Raw genomic sequence first — 15,759 nt, 5'->3', positions numbered from 1 at the left:
CCCCGGTCCGGGCGCGGCTCCACCCGCAAAGCGCTGACAGAAGTGCAACTGTAAGGCAAAAGTTTGAATTGTCCGGAAAGAAAGGTCTCTTCACAACCTGCCTGGGCACACCCATCCATCAGCTGCTCGGTACCCGGTGCGGTTTGGTCTCCATGTCACAGTCCCAACCTCCGGCTGCCCCGCGGGAGCAGCGGCGATGCCGGAGACGCTGTCACACTCTGGTCACTGCATCTCAGTGCCACCCACAGCCAGCACAGCTGGTGGCTTCACCCCACAGTGTCACATTCAGGGGGCAGCAGCAGCAGCTGCAGGGTGAGCAGGTCTGAGTACAGAGAGGAGTGGGGGGACCAGGGAAGCTGATTGAAGGGAGCCCCCGTGCACAGCCTGGAGCCCAGCACTGACTGGCACAGGGTGAAACAGACAAGTGCACATCCAGCAGTGATAAGCAGCTGTGGAACAACTCCATAACAGCAGTGGCTGAGACTCCTCCTGGATTTGGTCTGGGGCCTTACAGGGAGATTGTGACATCCCCTGGTCCCAGCTGCTGCCCCAAGTGATCACAGCAGCACAGTGTGAGCCCAGCACTGCCAGGCTTTGTCACCCAGCTGGGAGCAGTGGGAGTCCATCTCCTCAGTAGTATTCCCTCTGAGACCTGCAGTGCCTCTGTGCAGCTCCTGGCATGGCTATGTTGCTCCAATGGGATAGAGCAGTTACCTGGTACCCACCTTGCTCCTGATCCCATCCCAGTTCTGGTTCCTACTTGTGTTTGAGTGCTGAGGTTACCAGGTGCGGCAGCAGCTCCAAGGTCATTGTCCTTGGTCACCCAACCCTTTCACAGCACCCACTGTGACTGAGCACATGGGATTCTTCCAGATCCCTCAACAGCAGAATCACCAAGAAATGGAACCTGCAGCCAGGCTTGGGGCACCAGCTACCCAGAGCCTGCCTCATGCCAAGCAGGAGCGCTACTGGTCAAAGCAGTGAAGGGGAAGATTCCCGGAGAAGCAAACATCTCCAAGAAGCAGTGGTGGAAAACAGTTCATGGTCTGAGCTGCAGCCCTGGGTTTAGCTCAGACACTCCTGCTCTTGCTGGACTGCCCAGAGCTGATGGCTGAGGTCGAAGTGAAAAGCACAGCTGAGGGGGGAGGCACTGCAGCTCTGACAGTCTGTGCTGAGCCTGCAGCTCAGTGGTTATTCCCAGAACCTCAGCCCTTCCTTTCAGTAGGTATCTTTCCCAAAGTCAGACCTCCTTCAGGGAACCTTCCCCACCCACCCCATGTAGTCCAAGCTTTCCATGTTCCTCGGAGTGGCCCATGTCCCAGGAAATGGTGGTCCAGTCCTTATTTCAGAACCAGCATGGCCTCTGTCCCGTCCTGCCTTGTCAGGTGCAGCCCGTGGGTGAGGTAGTACTCCCGCCGGAGGAAGGCATAGAAATAATCGGAGATGAGCAGGATCTGTGGAGTGAGAGGTTCACACACATCAGTGCTGCTCCAGAGCAAGGAATAAAGAGGGACACGTGTTGGTGACAGACCCTGTTGGGGGTTAAGCAGCTCCTGGGCTGTTCACATGCTGCTGGAGAAGTCACTGCGACCTTGGGAACACCTTGGCCATCCCCTTGCCATGTTAAGCCAAGGGAGACTCAAATACAGTAGCTCCATAAACTGGCCAAAGTGCATGACAATGGCAGGTCCAGCTGTACCACAGCTGCACAGGCATCTCAGCTGCACCCACAGGACTCCTTCTATCCAAGTGTTGTCCCAGAATCACAGGGTCATTTTAGCTGAAAAAGACCTCTGAGATCACCAAGTCCAACCTTTGACTGATCCCCCACTGTGTCACCCAGCCCAGAGCACTGAGCGCCACATCCAGGCATTCCCTGGACACCTCCAGGGGTGGGACTCCACCACCTCCCTGGGGAGCCCCCTCCTATGCCTGACCATATTTTCTGTGAAGAAATTCCTCCTAATGTCCAACCTGAACCTTCCCTGGCACAGTTTGAGGCTGTTTCCTCTCATCCTGTCCCTGTTCCCTGGGAGCAGAGTCTGATCCCCCCAGCTGCACCCTCTTGTTGGAGGTGCAGAGGGAGAAGGTTCCTCCTGAGCCTCCTTTTCTCCAGGCTCAGACGCCCCAGCCGTGCCTGGGGCTCAGTTCCCTTCTCTGGCTGTTCCAGCCCTGTAATGTCCTTCCTGAACAGAGATGCCCAGAACTGGACACAACACTTGAGGTGCCTCACCAGTGCCCAGCACAGGTGACAGCACTGCCCTGGTCCTGCTGCCACCCCATGGCTGGTACAGGCCAGGTGTCATTGGCCCCTTGCCCCCCTGGGCACACCAGACTCATGTTCAGCTGCTGTTGAGCAGCACCCCCAGGGCCTTTCCTGCCACTCTGCCCTGAGCCAGGACACGTCTGGCTGCACTGAGGCACATGGTGGGACTGCTCCCACACCTGGGGGCCTTGAGATGGCAGGAATGGGTGACAGTGGATTCTCTAAAGCTGCAGCCTTGGGAAGCTGCCGCTGCTGGGGCAGACTGGGCTGTGGAAGGGACCTGCTGGCTCAGTAGTGCCATTTGTCACAGCCTCTTGCAGTGTTACTTCCCCACAGGACCGATGCCTTCCTCCATCTGGAAACAGGAGCAGGTAACTAGAGTGGAAAACCTTTCCAGTGCCAGCCTGAGCTGGTAGTTATTGTCCTCATGTCCTAGTGCAGATGCCACTTAAAGCATCCCTTTGGCACTAAGCACTGCTGTGTACTTCAGGTGACAAAAGGCACAGAGGGAGGGACAGTCAGAGCCTGCCTGGGTTACTGTGCAATACAGCACAGAAAAACACAGCAGCTGCTGCAGAGGCTCAATGGTAGGAGAGGAGGGGATGGAGGAGCAGGTGCAGAGCAGGGGAAAGAGAAACAGGGCTGCAGACTGCTGAGGTCAGGGGAGAAAGTGTGAAGGAGAACAGAGCCAGGGAGAGGTCAGCCCAGAAAGCCATGATCTGCTCGCTTTGCTGCACTGCTGACAGGCTCTGTCAGTGCAGCTGGTTTTACCTTTACCTAAGCTTCTCTGCAGATATCTAAATGGGAAAAGAAAGAGCTGAGGTGGGGATGAGGGATAGATTTTCTCACAAGGAAATCAGACAAGAGACTTGCTGTCTGTATTTACACAGAGCACAAGACCTTGCAGGACCTGCTATGGCTTTCTCAGGTAGGAAATAAAACCCTCTTAGAATATCAAAACCTGCTATTTCTAGTTAAAGTTTTACTATTCCTTTCATTACATAGCACCTGTAATGAACCATTTCCAGTTTTCTATCAGCCCCTCTTAGCAGAATCTCTATTCTCCCTTTCAATCTGTGCAGTCTTTTTGGTTTTACCAAATAAGTGTTTTCTCCATTAATCAAGGGTAAGAGTAGGTGATTTTTTGCCCCTGGCCAAAGCATTCCCCTGGCTTTAGGAGAAGCAGACAAGCATAAATGGCTGAGGCACATTCAAACTAAAGGCAGCTTTAACATGAAATGAACGTTCTGCTCACCCACACGCCAAACTGCCCCAGGGCTCAGGTACATGACGAGCAGCACAGAGAAAAGAAAGGACTTACAAAAGGTTGTAGCACCTGTGTACATTGAGTTCCACCCTTCAAGGGTGCTAAGTTCTGCTTTCCTAACGCCAGTGGAAGTCATGTACCCAGAAAGGCCTCAGGAAAGGCAGGGAGGGCAAGTCCTGGCATCACTGGGACCCTGCATGTGCTGCCACGTCTCAGAAATACTGGTGCCATGTCCTTGAGCATGGGCAGGTCTCATTTGTCTGTTTCCTGGCCCCACTGCTACTGCCCTGAGGTTTTGCCATTTCTCCTCTTAGCTCTCCCTCTCCATTCACTTGTGCTCGCTCCTGCCATACTGGGATGCTTCTCCTTGGCCATCAGCAGCAGAGCACAGAGTGCGTTGGTTGTTGAGCAACAGCTCACACCACAAGATCTCTGTCCCATTAGGGTGCCAGGGGTTGAGGAACAGACAGAATCCAGGAGGAGAGCCAGGAAGCTGCTATGCAGGACCACACAGGATGCAGAGAGCTAGCTAGCCCCATCCTGCAGGATTCACTGCTGCTGACAGGCCACCCCCTCCAGCAGCCTGCCCACAGTGCAGCTTCGTTTGCCTCACTCTACTGACCTGCCCTATGTTGAAAGTCAACGTGATGGCATAATAAAAATTGGAGTTGGCACTTCCTGCATAAATCCATAGATGCCACAGAACAGGGAACAGGAAGGAGCAGAAAATGAGCACACATGACAGGATGAAGATGTTCCGGAGGACTGTAAAAGAAAACCAGCTGTTAAAATGATGTATTACTGAGCAGTCATGGTCACACAACCAGCAATGGTATCTGGGGGGTGCAAGGGGTGAGAAGGACTTGCCAAGATTTTCCTCCAATAACCTTCCACAGGTTGCTTTAGTAACTTCTTGGATAGTGGTTATAAGAAATCCACTATACTTCCCTTCAAAATAAATACTTCTGCCTTTGTTGCAGTGTGAAATCCCCATTTGTAGCTCTTTCCTTCTAGATCCTGCTTCCAAACTCTCTTTCTTGGATGACTTTGGCTTTTTGGTATCTATACTACAGTAACCAGCAGCCTGCAAAGGGGCATGCCAGCAGCACCCAATTTGGAAAGCAGAGCAGTTTAATCCCTTGCCTCATCAAGCTAATGACAAAGGAAAAAATGAATCTCTGGGTTATAGGACAAGATAGTTTCCTGGGAGGTGGCAAGGAAATGAAAGCACCATAAAAGGAAGAAACTCATACAGGCCAAATGCACTGACAGACACATGACAAGGGGAGGTGCAAGAATCCAGCAGTCTGCCTGAGTATGTGTCAGGTGAACAAAAACCAAGCACAACTTTGTCTAAAAGAGCTGGGAACTACCAGGCCAGGAGAGGTTTAGTTGTCTGTGAAGTGCTTATGCCTGTCCTTTGGTAGCAGTGCTGAAATCCATCCTGACACTTGTGCTGCTGTGCCTGACTGCAGCTCAGCCCATGCCCACCACCCTGCAGTTGAGGGCAGATGATGTTTTGGGAGCACTGTTGCATTCAAACCTTTTCCCACCTATTTTAAATTTCTTGTTCAGAAGGCCTGTTCACACACTGCAGGGTGGGAGCCTGTGACAGATGACTGTCCCTCTCCCTGCATGTGTGGAATATGGAACTGAACTATGCTGAGCAAGCACTTCAAGAAGTTCATCACCTGCTACAGCTGTGATGTGCTCAGGGCCAGTCTGGGGATTCCTGCCCTGTTTCATCACAGCTGCTGAGTTCAGCTCTCCTGAGTCTGAAACCCACAGAGCAGATGGTCTCCAGGTCTGATTATGCCTCCTACAACAGGCAGGTGAGCTGTCCATGAACACACTTGGCCTGGCTTGGAGAAGGCTGCAGTGAAAGGCCTGGACAGCCTGGCATGGTTGGTCAGAGCAGTTGGTTTAAGCAAGAAATGCCAGGAAAACACAACACTTCCAAATCTCCCCATGGAAGCAGGTTCTATAGCCTGAGCCTGAGAATCCACAGGAAACTCTCTGTGATTTCAGGAGCTCTAAAGAGGGTCTTTTTGAAGCATTTAAGAAAATCTGGACAACTGCTTGGAGTAACTCAGTTACTTTCACTCTAAGCAATCAAGCAGATACAAAACAAAGCACAACTGCAAGATTCAGCGCTTTAAGGCTGGGGGACTCGCCAAATGCAGGAGCACTGTTCAAATTACACAGCCTTAAATGGGAGTGAAGCAACTGGAGGATGCAGGACTGCAAAAGGTTCTTATAAAAAAGATAATTTTCAGAACAAGTTGGAGAGAAGGGGAAGATAAGGCACAAGTGAAAATTCCCTCCTTGACCAATTTCAACCCAAGTCCTAAAGACATGTTAGGGACTGTATCACCAGAGGAAAAAACCTCCAAAATCCAGCCTCCTTCTAGATACCCCATGGAGGCTATGAGAGCCTGTGAACTTGGGTCTGGTTTGGTTTAGTGGTGACCATTTAATTATTTGGCAGGTCCTTTTACATTCCAGATAAATAATAATCAAGCACAAAGAACTTACATCTGTAAAGGTGGCTCCAGACTGGAAGGAAGGCCATGTACAGTGCAACATCTCCCACGGTGGGATAGGACTTGAAGATAGAAATGATGGCAAGCTGGACAAACAGGAAGAACACAGGGTGTTCCCTGGAAAGGAAAACAAAGGCTAAGAGGATGCAGGAGGGCCTCTGGAAACTGCAAATGAATATCAGCAAGGGCACAGATGCGCTGCAGGACAGGCTCAAAGAGGCTCCTGCAGCCCTGTTCTCTTCAGACTAGGCTCCAAATGCTGGGTGGGGTGGATGGAGCTGCCCTGCAGAGCAGCAGGGTCAGGAGAGGCACATCTGCCACAGACCTCACCCAGCAACCTCAGTGCACATTTACACCTGCACTGTGCTTCCCAGCTCTGCCTTATTCACCAGAAGCAATTAGCACCTGCCCTCTGATGGTAATTTGGAGAAGCCCAGAGCCCACAGTTATCCCTCTGGTCCACCTGATCTATCAAGTGCAAGCCAAAGGACAAGCTCACTGAGAATCCAGGTGTGTTAATGGGTGTTTTTATCAGAAAGAAGTCAACGAAGTCAGATAGAAAATTCCCCAAGTTTCACATTTTTTCTTACAATGAAGAGCTGGAAGTTCCAGCCAGTTCTTGCTTTCTGACTACAATGCCTTATGCTGGCACTTGTACAGCCTCCATTTCTGCTGCCTCTGTTGATGCTTGCAACACAGAGTTCCACTGCAGAGCCCAAGTCACTCTGTTTAAGAGGAACTGAAACTGAAGAGCTGAAACTATGGGAAATGAGGAGGATAAGCCCTGTTAAAAATCTTTTTTCAGGCTTGTAGGTCAAGACATCCAACTTCAGACTTGGAAGCGTTCACTGGATAACTTAAGAGTAAAAAAATAGTGGTAGAGAAAGACATTCATACTTACTTTAACTTTATTGCCAAGGGAATGGTGTAGAAGAACACATTGATTTGAAACACACATACAAAGAAAAGACTGAAGTGTTCAAACATCTCTGCAAAGAAGTACCAGAAAAGGCCAATATTGGGTGTCAGGTCTGGAACAGAAAGGCTGAAATTTGAAAAGAAAGTCGTAGTAAATTTTTGAATGGTTGTTATTCCCTGCCCTGCTTCTGTTGCATTAATTAATCATTATGTGATACTGGATGTAGGTCCTAAATTGGAAATCCATGAAAGAGAAACCAAATGGATGAAAACATGGAGAGTAGGTTGAAATCCTGCTGAGGAATCTTTCCTGATGTCACAGCAGGATTTAAACCATTCTCAAGTAGACATTTCTCCAGGGAGGAATATCTCACAGCCATGGTAGCTCAACAACCCAATCCATTTCCAATCACTCAGTGGAAAACAGCTCCTGTCTTTAATTTTTCCTATTATTTATTTAACAGAAATTGGAGCTGGCTAATGGCTGCTTTCCTCCACATATTCTTTCTTTTATTGCATTGCCAGTAAATCACAGAGCACACACTTCCTGGGTCAAGCACATGCCTGTGTGTGATGGGCAAGAAACAGTCTGTGTGGGCAGGGTGGGGCTGGACAGAAAACCATCAGTAAGAATCCTTATACTTACATAAACCCATAAACAGATGGGATAAAATCCCAGGAGTTGAGCAGGAAGAAGGAGAGGCAGATAATCACCACCAGGCTGCACAGGTACAGGGATGCATACTGCATGGTGTAGAGCCAGAAACTTTTGCTTTTCAGTTTGATAGGTATGAACTGGCGCTGAAAGAGAAACAGAAGTACCTCAGCAGGGGGAGAGCCACAAAAAAGTGTGAGTGTTCAGAACATAATTTCAAATTGATGAAAGAAAGCATTAAACATTGGCACTATGGCATCTGAAGGAGCAGCTTTCAAGCACAATTTGCTTGTTGTTCTTCACTCTGGCCAATTAAGTCACACACATTGCATGCACTCCCAGAGCTGTGATTGAAAATACAGGAGCAAAGCTGGTCATTTCTGCTTGCAGTGAGTCCCCCGTGGGAGCACACACACAGGTGTAAGATTTACACCCCTCCTCACATCTGGTACCTCAGATGTTTGCAATACTGCACTGGTCGCTGTCTTCTCCTGCATGACCCCACTTGATCAGCTGTTCTGGCTGAATGGTACCTTCTTTGATATTTTTTCTTCCTCTCCTGGGAAATGTATGTCTGTTTCTGACAGCCATCCCAAAACCTTATGTGTGAGCACAGAGGCAAAGAATTCGTTTGATTGTGCTTTAGTTATGTCTGTCTCTTCAGTCAGTGAATTACCCAGGCTGGCTCTTAGAATTCTTCCAATGAGCTCTTGTTCAGTATGTTCTTGAAGAAAAAGGGGGTGACCGAAAGCCCTGCTCCAGAACCCCCACCCTGCGGCACCTGGCACTCCTGCTCTGCTGAAATCAGGGCAAGAGGACACCCACCGAGCTCCTAAGCACAGAGGAGCCCTCTGCAAGCTGGCATCCTCAGACAATGTCCTGCCACTGCCACATGTCCTCGTCACATGACAGGGACATCTCAGTCCCAAAGGTCCCCTGACTGCCTGTGTACAGACAAATACACATAGGGGCCAACACCTTTGGGAATTGCTCAGCACTCTGCAGCTCCAGGTCAGTGATGTGGCTTTTCCATTTGGCCCTGGGATTTGCAGTGACAGGAGATGTGCAGAGAACCTGCCCTGGCTGCTGTGGCTCTGGGTTTTCTCAGTTGTAGCGGGTTTCATGCCACTTGCTGGGACAATGTAAGCAGCATTACCAGAAATTTTGGCAGGACAGATTGAAAAGAGCAGGAGAAAAGCGATTTAATTCTGTACAAAGAAAGCAGGAAAGTTCATTTACAAATTTAGATAAAAGGACACACACTGGCATGACTGTCTTTAAAAGCTGCAAATTAGGCAATCACATATCAAAGCACTTATTGTGTTTGTGTTGTATTATTGTTTGTGAATTCCAAGTACAATGCTTGCACTTCACTCCCAATTCACTTTGACTAAAGCTAAAGAGAACAAATGAGGCTAAAATATTAAAGATACAAATTCTCCTGAAATTCATCAAACTGAAAAAACAATACTGACTACACAGTTCTTCTCCTGTAAAGACTAATAATAGTAAAATTTCTGAAAAAAAGTAAGAGACATTCATGTCAGAGCAAGAAAATTAATGAGAACTGACTCTCATTCTGTCTGGAAACTCAGAGATTTGAGAACAGGCTAGTTAAGTAAAGATAAGGTATAAGCATCACCATTAGAAGCAACAAAAAAAGACTGGTGAAATGTACAGCAGCAGCATTCAGAATTGTAAGAATTTCAAATACTGAACACTATCACAAAGTGATCTGTGAAGCGAGCTGAGCCTTTGCTGGCATCACAGCCTCACCCTGCTGCCAAAGCAGAATAAAATTAGCAAGGGCAGCCCTGGTGGGATTCATGGAGAGGGAGAAAGAACAACCAGCCTCTTGCCAGAACACGCCTTTTGCCTTAAAACCCCAAACCAGTATTTTTGAACTTCTCTGGGTCTGAGCCCTTCATTGCTGCCCACACAACACAATGAACAGCACTTATTTTGGGCAAGCTAAACAGCACCCAGCTCTGTAGACTCCCTGCTTCCTTCTCTCCAAACACAGGCATTCACATTCAGGGTTCAAACTTGCCATGGCTTGAGGAGAGTCACTTTTGCTGAAACTCTGCACTTGTCTGACTCCCCTCCCCAGGACTGTCCCTGCACAGCTACAAGACAGCAACAGGTACCAAGAGCTAGAAATCACCTACCTGTAGAAGGTAAAGCAGTGCTGGAGCAAACAGTGTGAGAGGGTAGAGTGACTGGTATGTTGCTAAGGCCAGGAACACAGCACTGAGGAAGGCACTACCTGCAAAGAAAAAAAAGTTTATAAGGAACTTTTAGTATAAACAGCCATACAGACAGCAAGTCCAAATGGGAAGAAACTCATGAGCCTCTACAGGGGATTCACAAGTATCAGGACACCCCTTAAAGGAGTTTTTAGCAGAACGTATCCTGCAGGGTGTCCTCTTGTTAATGACATTTTGAATGGAGAATGACTCATTCCATTAGAACAAACCACTGGCTGGTTTATATCTCCTGTCATTCACACACAGAAAGAGATTCATATAATTCAGTCTATATAAAGCCCATGCTGGCTGCTGTTAAAGCATGGGAATGCATTCACTTAAGTCATATCTGCATGTAAGAACTGCCATACTGGGCTTGCTGGATAACCTCATCACCAGAATGTGTTGCAGTCTCAGCAAAGCTGTGTGCAAGAGAGCAAGCAAATTCTGCACTGAAGGAGTGGAGTAGCATTAGCTCTGCTTTACTGATACCAAAACTGAGGCATAGAAAGGATTGTCACAACTTTTCCAAGTGATTCTGTAAGTATATATGTCTTTATTAGGCAGCTTTATTTGAAGTGTCTCAGTGTTGAGCACTCACATTTCTCAACTAATAACAGAGATATTCTTGGCCAATTAAGAGAAATAATGTCCAAAAGATCTCAGGTTAAACAATAAAAAATGCAAGCACCCAGCGCAGTTGCCTGGTTATAGCTACAGACTCAATGAAAGTCCTCTGTAAAAACAGAGCTCAGACAGCAAGAGCCCTGACCCAGGGCACTGAACCACTGTGACTCTGCTGACAGCAAACACTCAGAGAGCTCCTCTCTGCTTCCTCCTTTGAAAGGGAAAACACAGGGTTACCTGGTGATGAGCCACTCCTCTCTTGAACTACACTCTCCTGACAGAAACCTCCCTATCCTGTATTTTATCCAGTGTTCAGTTCTGCACCCATCTAAATCAGTGATTCCCAGAAATCACAGTCACAACCTGATATTCTCTTTGCCCACTTCAACTCCAGAATGCCACACTCCTAGTCAGGGACAAACCACGAGACAGTTTTGGTCTCAGGGTATCAGTGAACAGTTAAAAATCAGTTTAACTAAATGGACCCCACTTGTTTGCAATTGCAAATGCTTTTAAATTAAAACATCTCCTGACTCAATTAGCCAATAATGATAGGAAAACTTTCTTTAGATAAAAACCATCTATATCAGAGGTTTTGTTTTGGTTTTTTGTTTTTGTTTTTTTTGTTTATTTTTGTTTTGTTTTGGGTTTTTTTTTGCAGTGCCTGCTGGAGACAAAAGACCAGACTGACCTTTCCTCAGATCCAGCAGAGAACTCCTTAAAACTTAGGTGACTATTACAAATCACATAGGCTAAAAGACTTTAGCACTGGGGAGTCAAAAGAAACAGAAAGCTGGCATTATGCAGAAAATGAATGAAACAGTGATTCTGATGTAATCTACTCCACTGGGCTGTTTTGGGTCTTTGGTTGCTGCTTCTGCCTCCCCAAAGCTTAATTAGTTCATTTCAAACCATGTTTACAACTGCGAGTGAAAGCCAAATAGCAGCTGCAGGCAAATGCCTACTTTTGAATAAAAGTTCAAGGATAAACTCTGAAAATAAATTGTGTATGACATTTAAGTGCATATTCACATACAAAAGAAGAGCAACTGAGCTCTTCTGTTCTGCAACACACAGACATGTTTCTTCCTGAACAGAAAACTATTTGAAGCCAACCAGGAAAACGAGTCAGTTTTTAGCATAAACTGTCAGGTACACTGAGGTGAAAGTAAGTCTTCACTTGACTAGAAAGTCTTTTGAAGTCACAAATTCATGTAGAACTTTCACCTTGTTTCAGTCCTGTTTGTGCCATGTTTCACAGAGATCTTCGTAGCAATCCTATCTGCAAAGCTCCTCCTGGATTTTTTTTTTTGCTACATTTCTATCTTTCTAAAAAGTCCTAAAGAACCCTTTTTTCTTCACTGAGTTACCTTTTATTGTAGCTAAAATGAAGAATGCAATGACAGAGTTGTTGATGGCGCAGGTGGACTTTGCCACACAAGACATCACAGTGTAGGGGTTTAACAGGTAGCTGAAAAAGAGCAAAGCTCAGGTTACATCCAAAGGAGCATCTAATTAAAGAGATGTTCAAAGGAAAAAAATATGCACTTTGCCTTTTCTTTTTGTTTATTTACACTTGATGGGATCCTCTCATCAGCAAATTAATTCAGCTGAACAGGTTCTTCAATCTGAAGCAAAAACCAGACCCCTGGATTGTAGACTTGGACACAGGGGCCACAAGGAGCCCGCTACAGAAGTGAAACACTGGGAAGAGGTCCAAAATGCAAGTTCTGGCCTAGAAAATTACTACCAAAAATACTCTTGCTTTGCAGAAGCATTATACATTTATTCAGTCAGATCTAGGATTATTTGGTCCGAAGGAAACTTTTTCTGCTACTCACACCTACTGCTTCTGAAGAGGAATAAGGAGAAATCATGATGGAATGAAATCTGAGACATAAGCAGAGATTCCCACAACCCAGCCTCCTGCTGTGGCAGAGCAAGCTTTTACCTTTACCATGGCCCTATCTGAGCACAAAACCAGCCAGCGATGCAAGACTGACACATTTTAACTGGAATTACAGAAAAACTCTTAACAACTTTACATTCCAGAATTCAGCCACACTTTAGTTAGCAAGCATGCCAGCTCTTTTTGGAAATAAGAATTACAATAATCTCATTTAAGTAGGTTCAGAGCAAAGAAAAATTGTATTGGTAGTCCTCCAAACCTAAGTATGACAATGTAATGATCAGCCTTGCCAATAACTAAATTACTCATCAGAGTCAGTAGACAGGGCTGACGATTTCCTAATTCTCTCTTTGTATTTTCCTATATCTCCAAGTCCCAGTCTGTCTTTTTCAGTATTTCCAGAAGGCAGCTCACAGCAGGATAGGTACAATTTAATGCCAACTTTGCTGTGGCAATGTACAAAACAGTCTGCAATTTACCCACTTTACTCTTCTGGCCACAGGGACTGTGCCATTTAAAAAATGCATATGAAAACAAGAAAAAATGGCAATTTATCTAATGGAGTACTCTCTCTGATACATATCAATTTGGATAATTCCTTTGTGTCAAAATATCAATTTAAAAAATCTGTAACAGTAGGCACCTTGCTTGTATGTTAGTTGAAGCCTTCTGAAATAAAAAAAAAAGTTTAGTATATAGAAGAACACCAAGACATGAAATTAATAAAATGACAACATGAAAACATCTTTTAACTGTTATAAGCAATTTGGGATATTGAAAGTGTGACATTTGGGATGTTCAAGTTGTGATATTCAGCACACACTCACATGTTTTGTCCAGTTGCTGAAAAATTCTCCTAACTTTTCTGAAAAAGTTGGAAGGCAGAGGATCAATTTTGATAACATTATTATACAGGTAACATAAATGGGAATGTGATCTGTGCTGACTCAACATTCTTGTTACCCAGATAATGACCTTGCTGCTGAGCCCATCTCAAAGGGCCTGAGTGAATTTACTTGTTGGCAACAAGCACATGTAAATGCATCTGCTTTTCATGTTCAAACTGAGTATTCAGGGCCAACAGGAAATTCAGAATTTTTGCGGGAAAGAAATCCAACTTTTGCCAGTTTTTGAAGAACCAAATGAGACAAATAAACCCCAAAGGGAGCTGAGGAACCAAAGCAGCCCACTGCAGCCTACAGGAGCAATACTTACAATAGTGCTACCTTGAGGGGGATGTAGTGCATCTCCATGGGTGTCTGGATGAGTTCAGCCACATCTGGTGCATATTTATCCAGTTCTATTAGGAGCTTCTGCTTTTTGAACTGAACAAGGGAGAATGATCAGACTGTTAGAACAGGAAAGCCATTTTTGTGTACTACTTGTGTAATTCTATTTCATATTACTCAGCCAGTTACCTGGGGTTTCTATTACTTGGAGCATATTCAAGCCCCTGGTGTGAGCTAGAACTTATGTGAGGAGTCGTAGAGAACAAAAAACTCCTATATTTTCCCAAATACTTAAAACCTGAAGTGAGAGTCAGGAGGAAGCAGATAATTTCTACTTGTTTAAACTTCCTTAATTACCTGTGTCTATGTCCTGACACAGCTACCAGTCAATTCACAACACTAGAGTCCAATACTCAATCTTCCTAACACCTTTCTGGATCTCTAATGAAAAGCTAACTTTATAAATTCACTGTTCAACAAACAAGCCCCTGAAAACCCAAACCCCACACATATGCACTCTTTGCTGTTTTAAAGATGGATACTTCTATGACAAATCTCTCTTCAATCTCTTTTGTTTTAGGAGGCTCTCTATAGAGACAAGAGAGAAACCTGAAATATGAACTGACTGAATTATGTTATGGTGAGACAGAAGGACAGAGATGCTAGCAGTAAATTCTCAACAACCAAAGTAACTCACATGTGGAATTCTTACAGGCCTGCAGTTCTATCCTGGGTTATTTCCTTAACCTCAAAGTCAGAGGACAGGGAACAAGCTCATAGCCTGGTGGGAGACCACAGACATGCTGTAGAAAATGTAGTCCCCTGCTGATGCTGATATCTAATCCCCACCCTTCTGGAACTGCAAAGAGCACTGCTTACCCAAAATGTTCTTTGAGAGCTGGGAGGAATCACTCACCTCCAAATACAGTATTTGATGTCAGACTTTCACCATGCTCACAAGAATGATCTGGGTCCCCTCAGAACTGCTGGAAGGTTTCACTCCTTCCTTTACACATTTCTAGTCTGTGTGTTACCTCATGCTCGTGTGCAAAGAAACCCTCTCCAAGGTAGAACACCCAGGCTGGAGAAGATTGTACACTGCTATGATCACCTCAGTGTGTAGCTACAGACACTGTAATAGTGCCACAAGAGAATTTAAAATGCCTCAGTTGCCTGCCACATTCAGTCCTGTTTGTTTATCATTAAAATATGACCAGATTTACTGCAACAAGAACTTGACACCACATACTCTGGCACATCTTTTCTTTGGCCCAAGATAATTATATCTGCTGGGAGAAGAGGATCAGCAACACTGGGAAGTCAGCTTACCACAACTTTGTTGAAGTCCTGGATTGCCAAGTAAAGGGCAACAGCAGTTAGCACATCAGTTATCTAAAAAAGCAAAGGACAGGATGATTGTAAGTAAAACAAACAAATGGAGAAAAATATATTGGTCAGCATTTAACAGGAGCTCTGATCTGACTCAGCTCAGGGGAACAAAATACAAGCTTTAAAATCCTGGAAAGCTGATTTGTACAGTGCTCTTACACACCACCTTGAAGACATGAGCTGAATAAAAATATTTATATTCACAAAACAAGAGAATGGGGAATTAGGAGGAAAGAAATTGTTCATGGAGAGCAGCATATGAGAACAATAGAGAGAATCACTGGTGTAGTGAGAGCACAGCAACACTAGGGCAGTGCCCAGCTGGCTGAACCCACCTGGCCACCAGGGCAGCATAACAGTGCCCTGAGCTGCCCCAGAGTGCCCATCTCCTTGGGATCATTATTGGGTTAAAAGGGAAAATAATCTAGGTGCCAGTTCTTAATTGGAAAGTTTAGTCTTAGAAGACCTTGTAACAAGAGATTGTTGGCCATTTTGTGCCTTCTAATGAAAAGCTGCAGAACTCAACAGTAGTGAGACTGTTTTACTGATAAGAAATAATAAACACCTGAGTCCAAACATGAACTACTGTCTCAAGTGCCTTCAATCCAGACCCAGAGAAAGCAATAACAGGTACCACCACAAATATGTACAAGAAGGGGAAAGCCTGAATGTGGGTTTGTGCAGGCAAAGCTGCCTTTCTAATTAACTGA

At 45.7% G+C, this 15,759-nt stretch overlaps 1 protein-coding gene across 1 annotated transcript in view; it reads right to left on the bottom strand.

Annotated features, from left to right (window-relative positions):
• Window positions 1–7: 7 nt before the first annotated feature.
• Window positions 8–15,759, bottom strand: part of PIGU (phosphatidylinositol glycan anchor biosynthesis class U) — a 52,648-nt gene continuing 36,896 nt past the window's right edge. Inside the window, exons 4-12 of the mRNA XM_014310074.2 lie at window positions 14,990–15,052; window positions 13,647–13,756; window positions 11,893–11,993; window positions 9,818–9,915; window positions 7,641–7,795; window positions 6,978–7,121; window positions 6,069–6,193; window positions 4,156–4,298; window positions 8–1,454 (exon numbers count right to left, since the gene is read on the bottom strand). Of these exons, the coding sequence (XP_014165549.1) occupies window positions 1,341–1,454; window positions 4,156–4,298; window positions 6,069–6,193; window positions 6,978–7,121; window positions 7,641–7,795; window positions 9,818–9,915; window positions 11,893–11,993; window positions 13,647–13,756; window positions 14,990–15,052 (1,053 nt within the window). The 3' untranslated portion in view covers window positions 8–1,340. The remainder of the gene's footprint in view (window positions 1,455–4,155; window positions 4,299–6,068; window positions 6,194–6,977; window positions 7,122–7,640; window positions 7,796–9,817; window positions 9,916–11,892; window positions 11,994–13,646; window positions 13,757–14,989; window positions 15,053–15,759) is intronic.

This window comes from Geospiza fortis, unplaced genomic scaffold (assembly GCF_000277835.1).
Source record: "Geospiza fortis unplaced genomic scaffold, GeoFor_1.0 scaffold657, whole genome shotgun sequence".
Classification (NCBI taxonomy): Eukaryota; Metazoa; Chordata; class Aves; order Passeriformes; family Thraupidae; genus Geospiza; species Geospiza fortis.
This window is presented reverse-complemented; position numbering and strand designations above follow the sequence as displayed.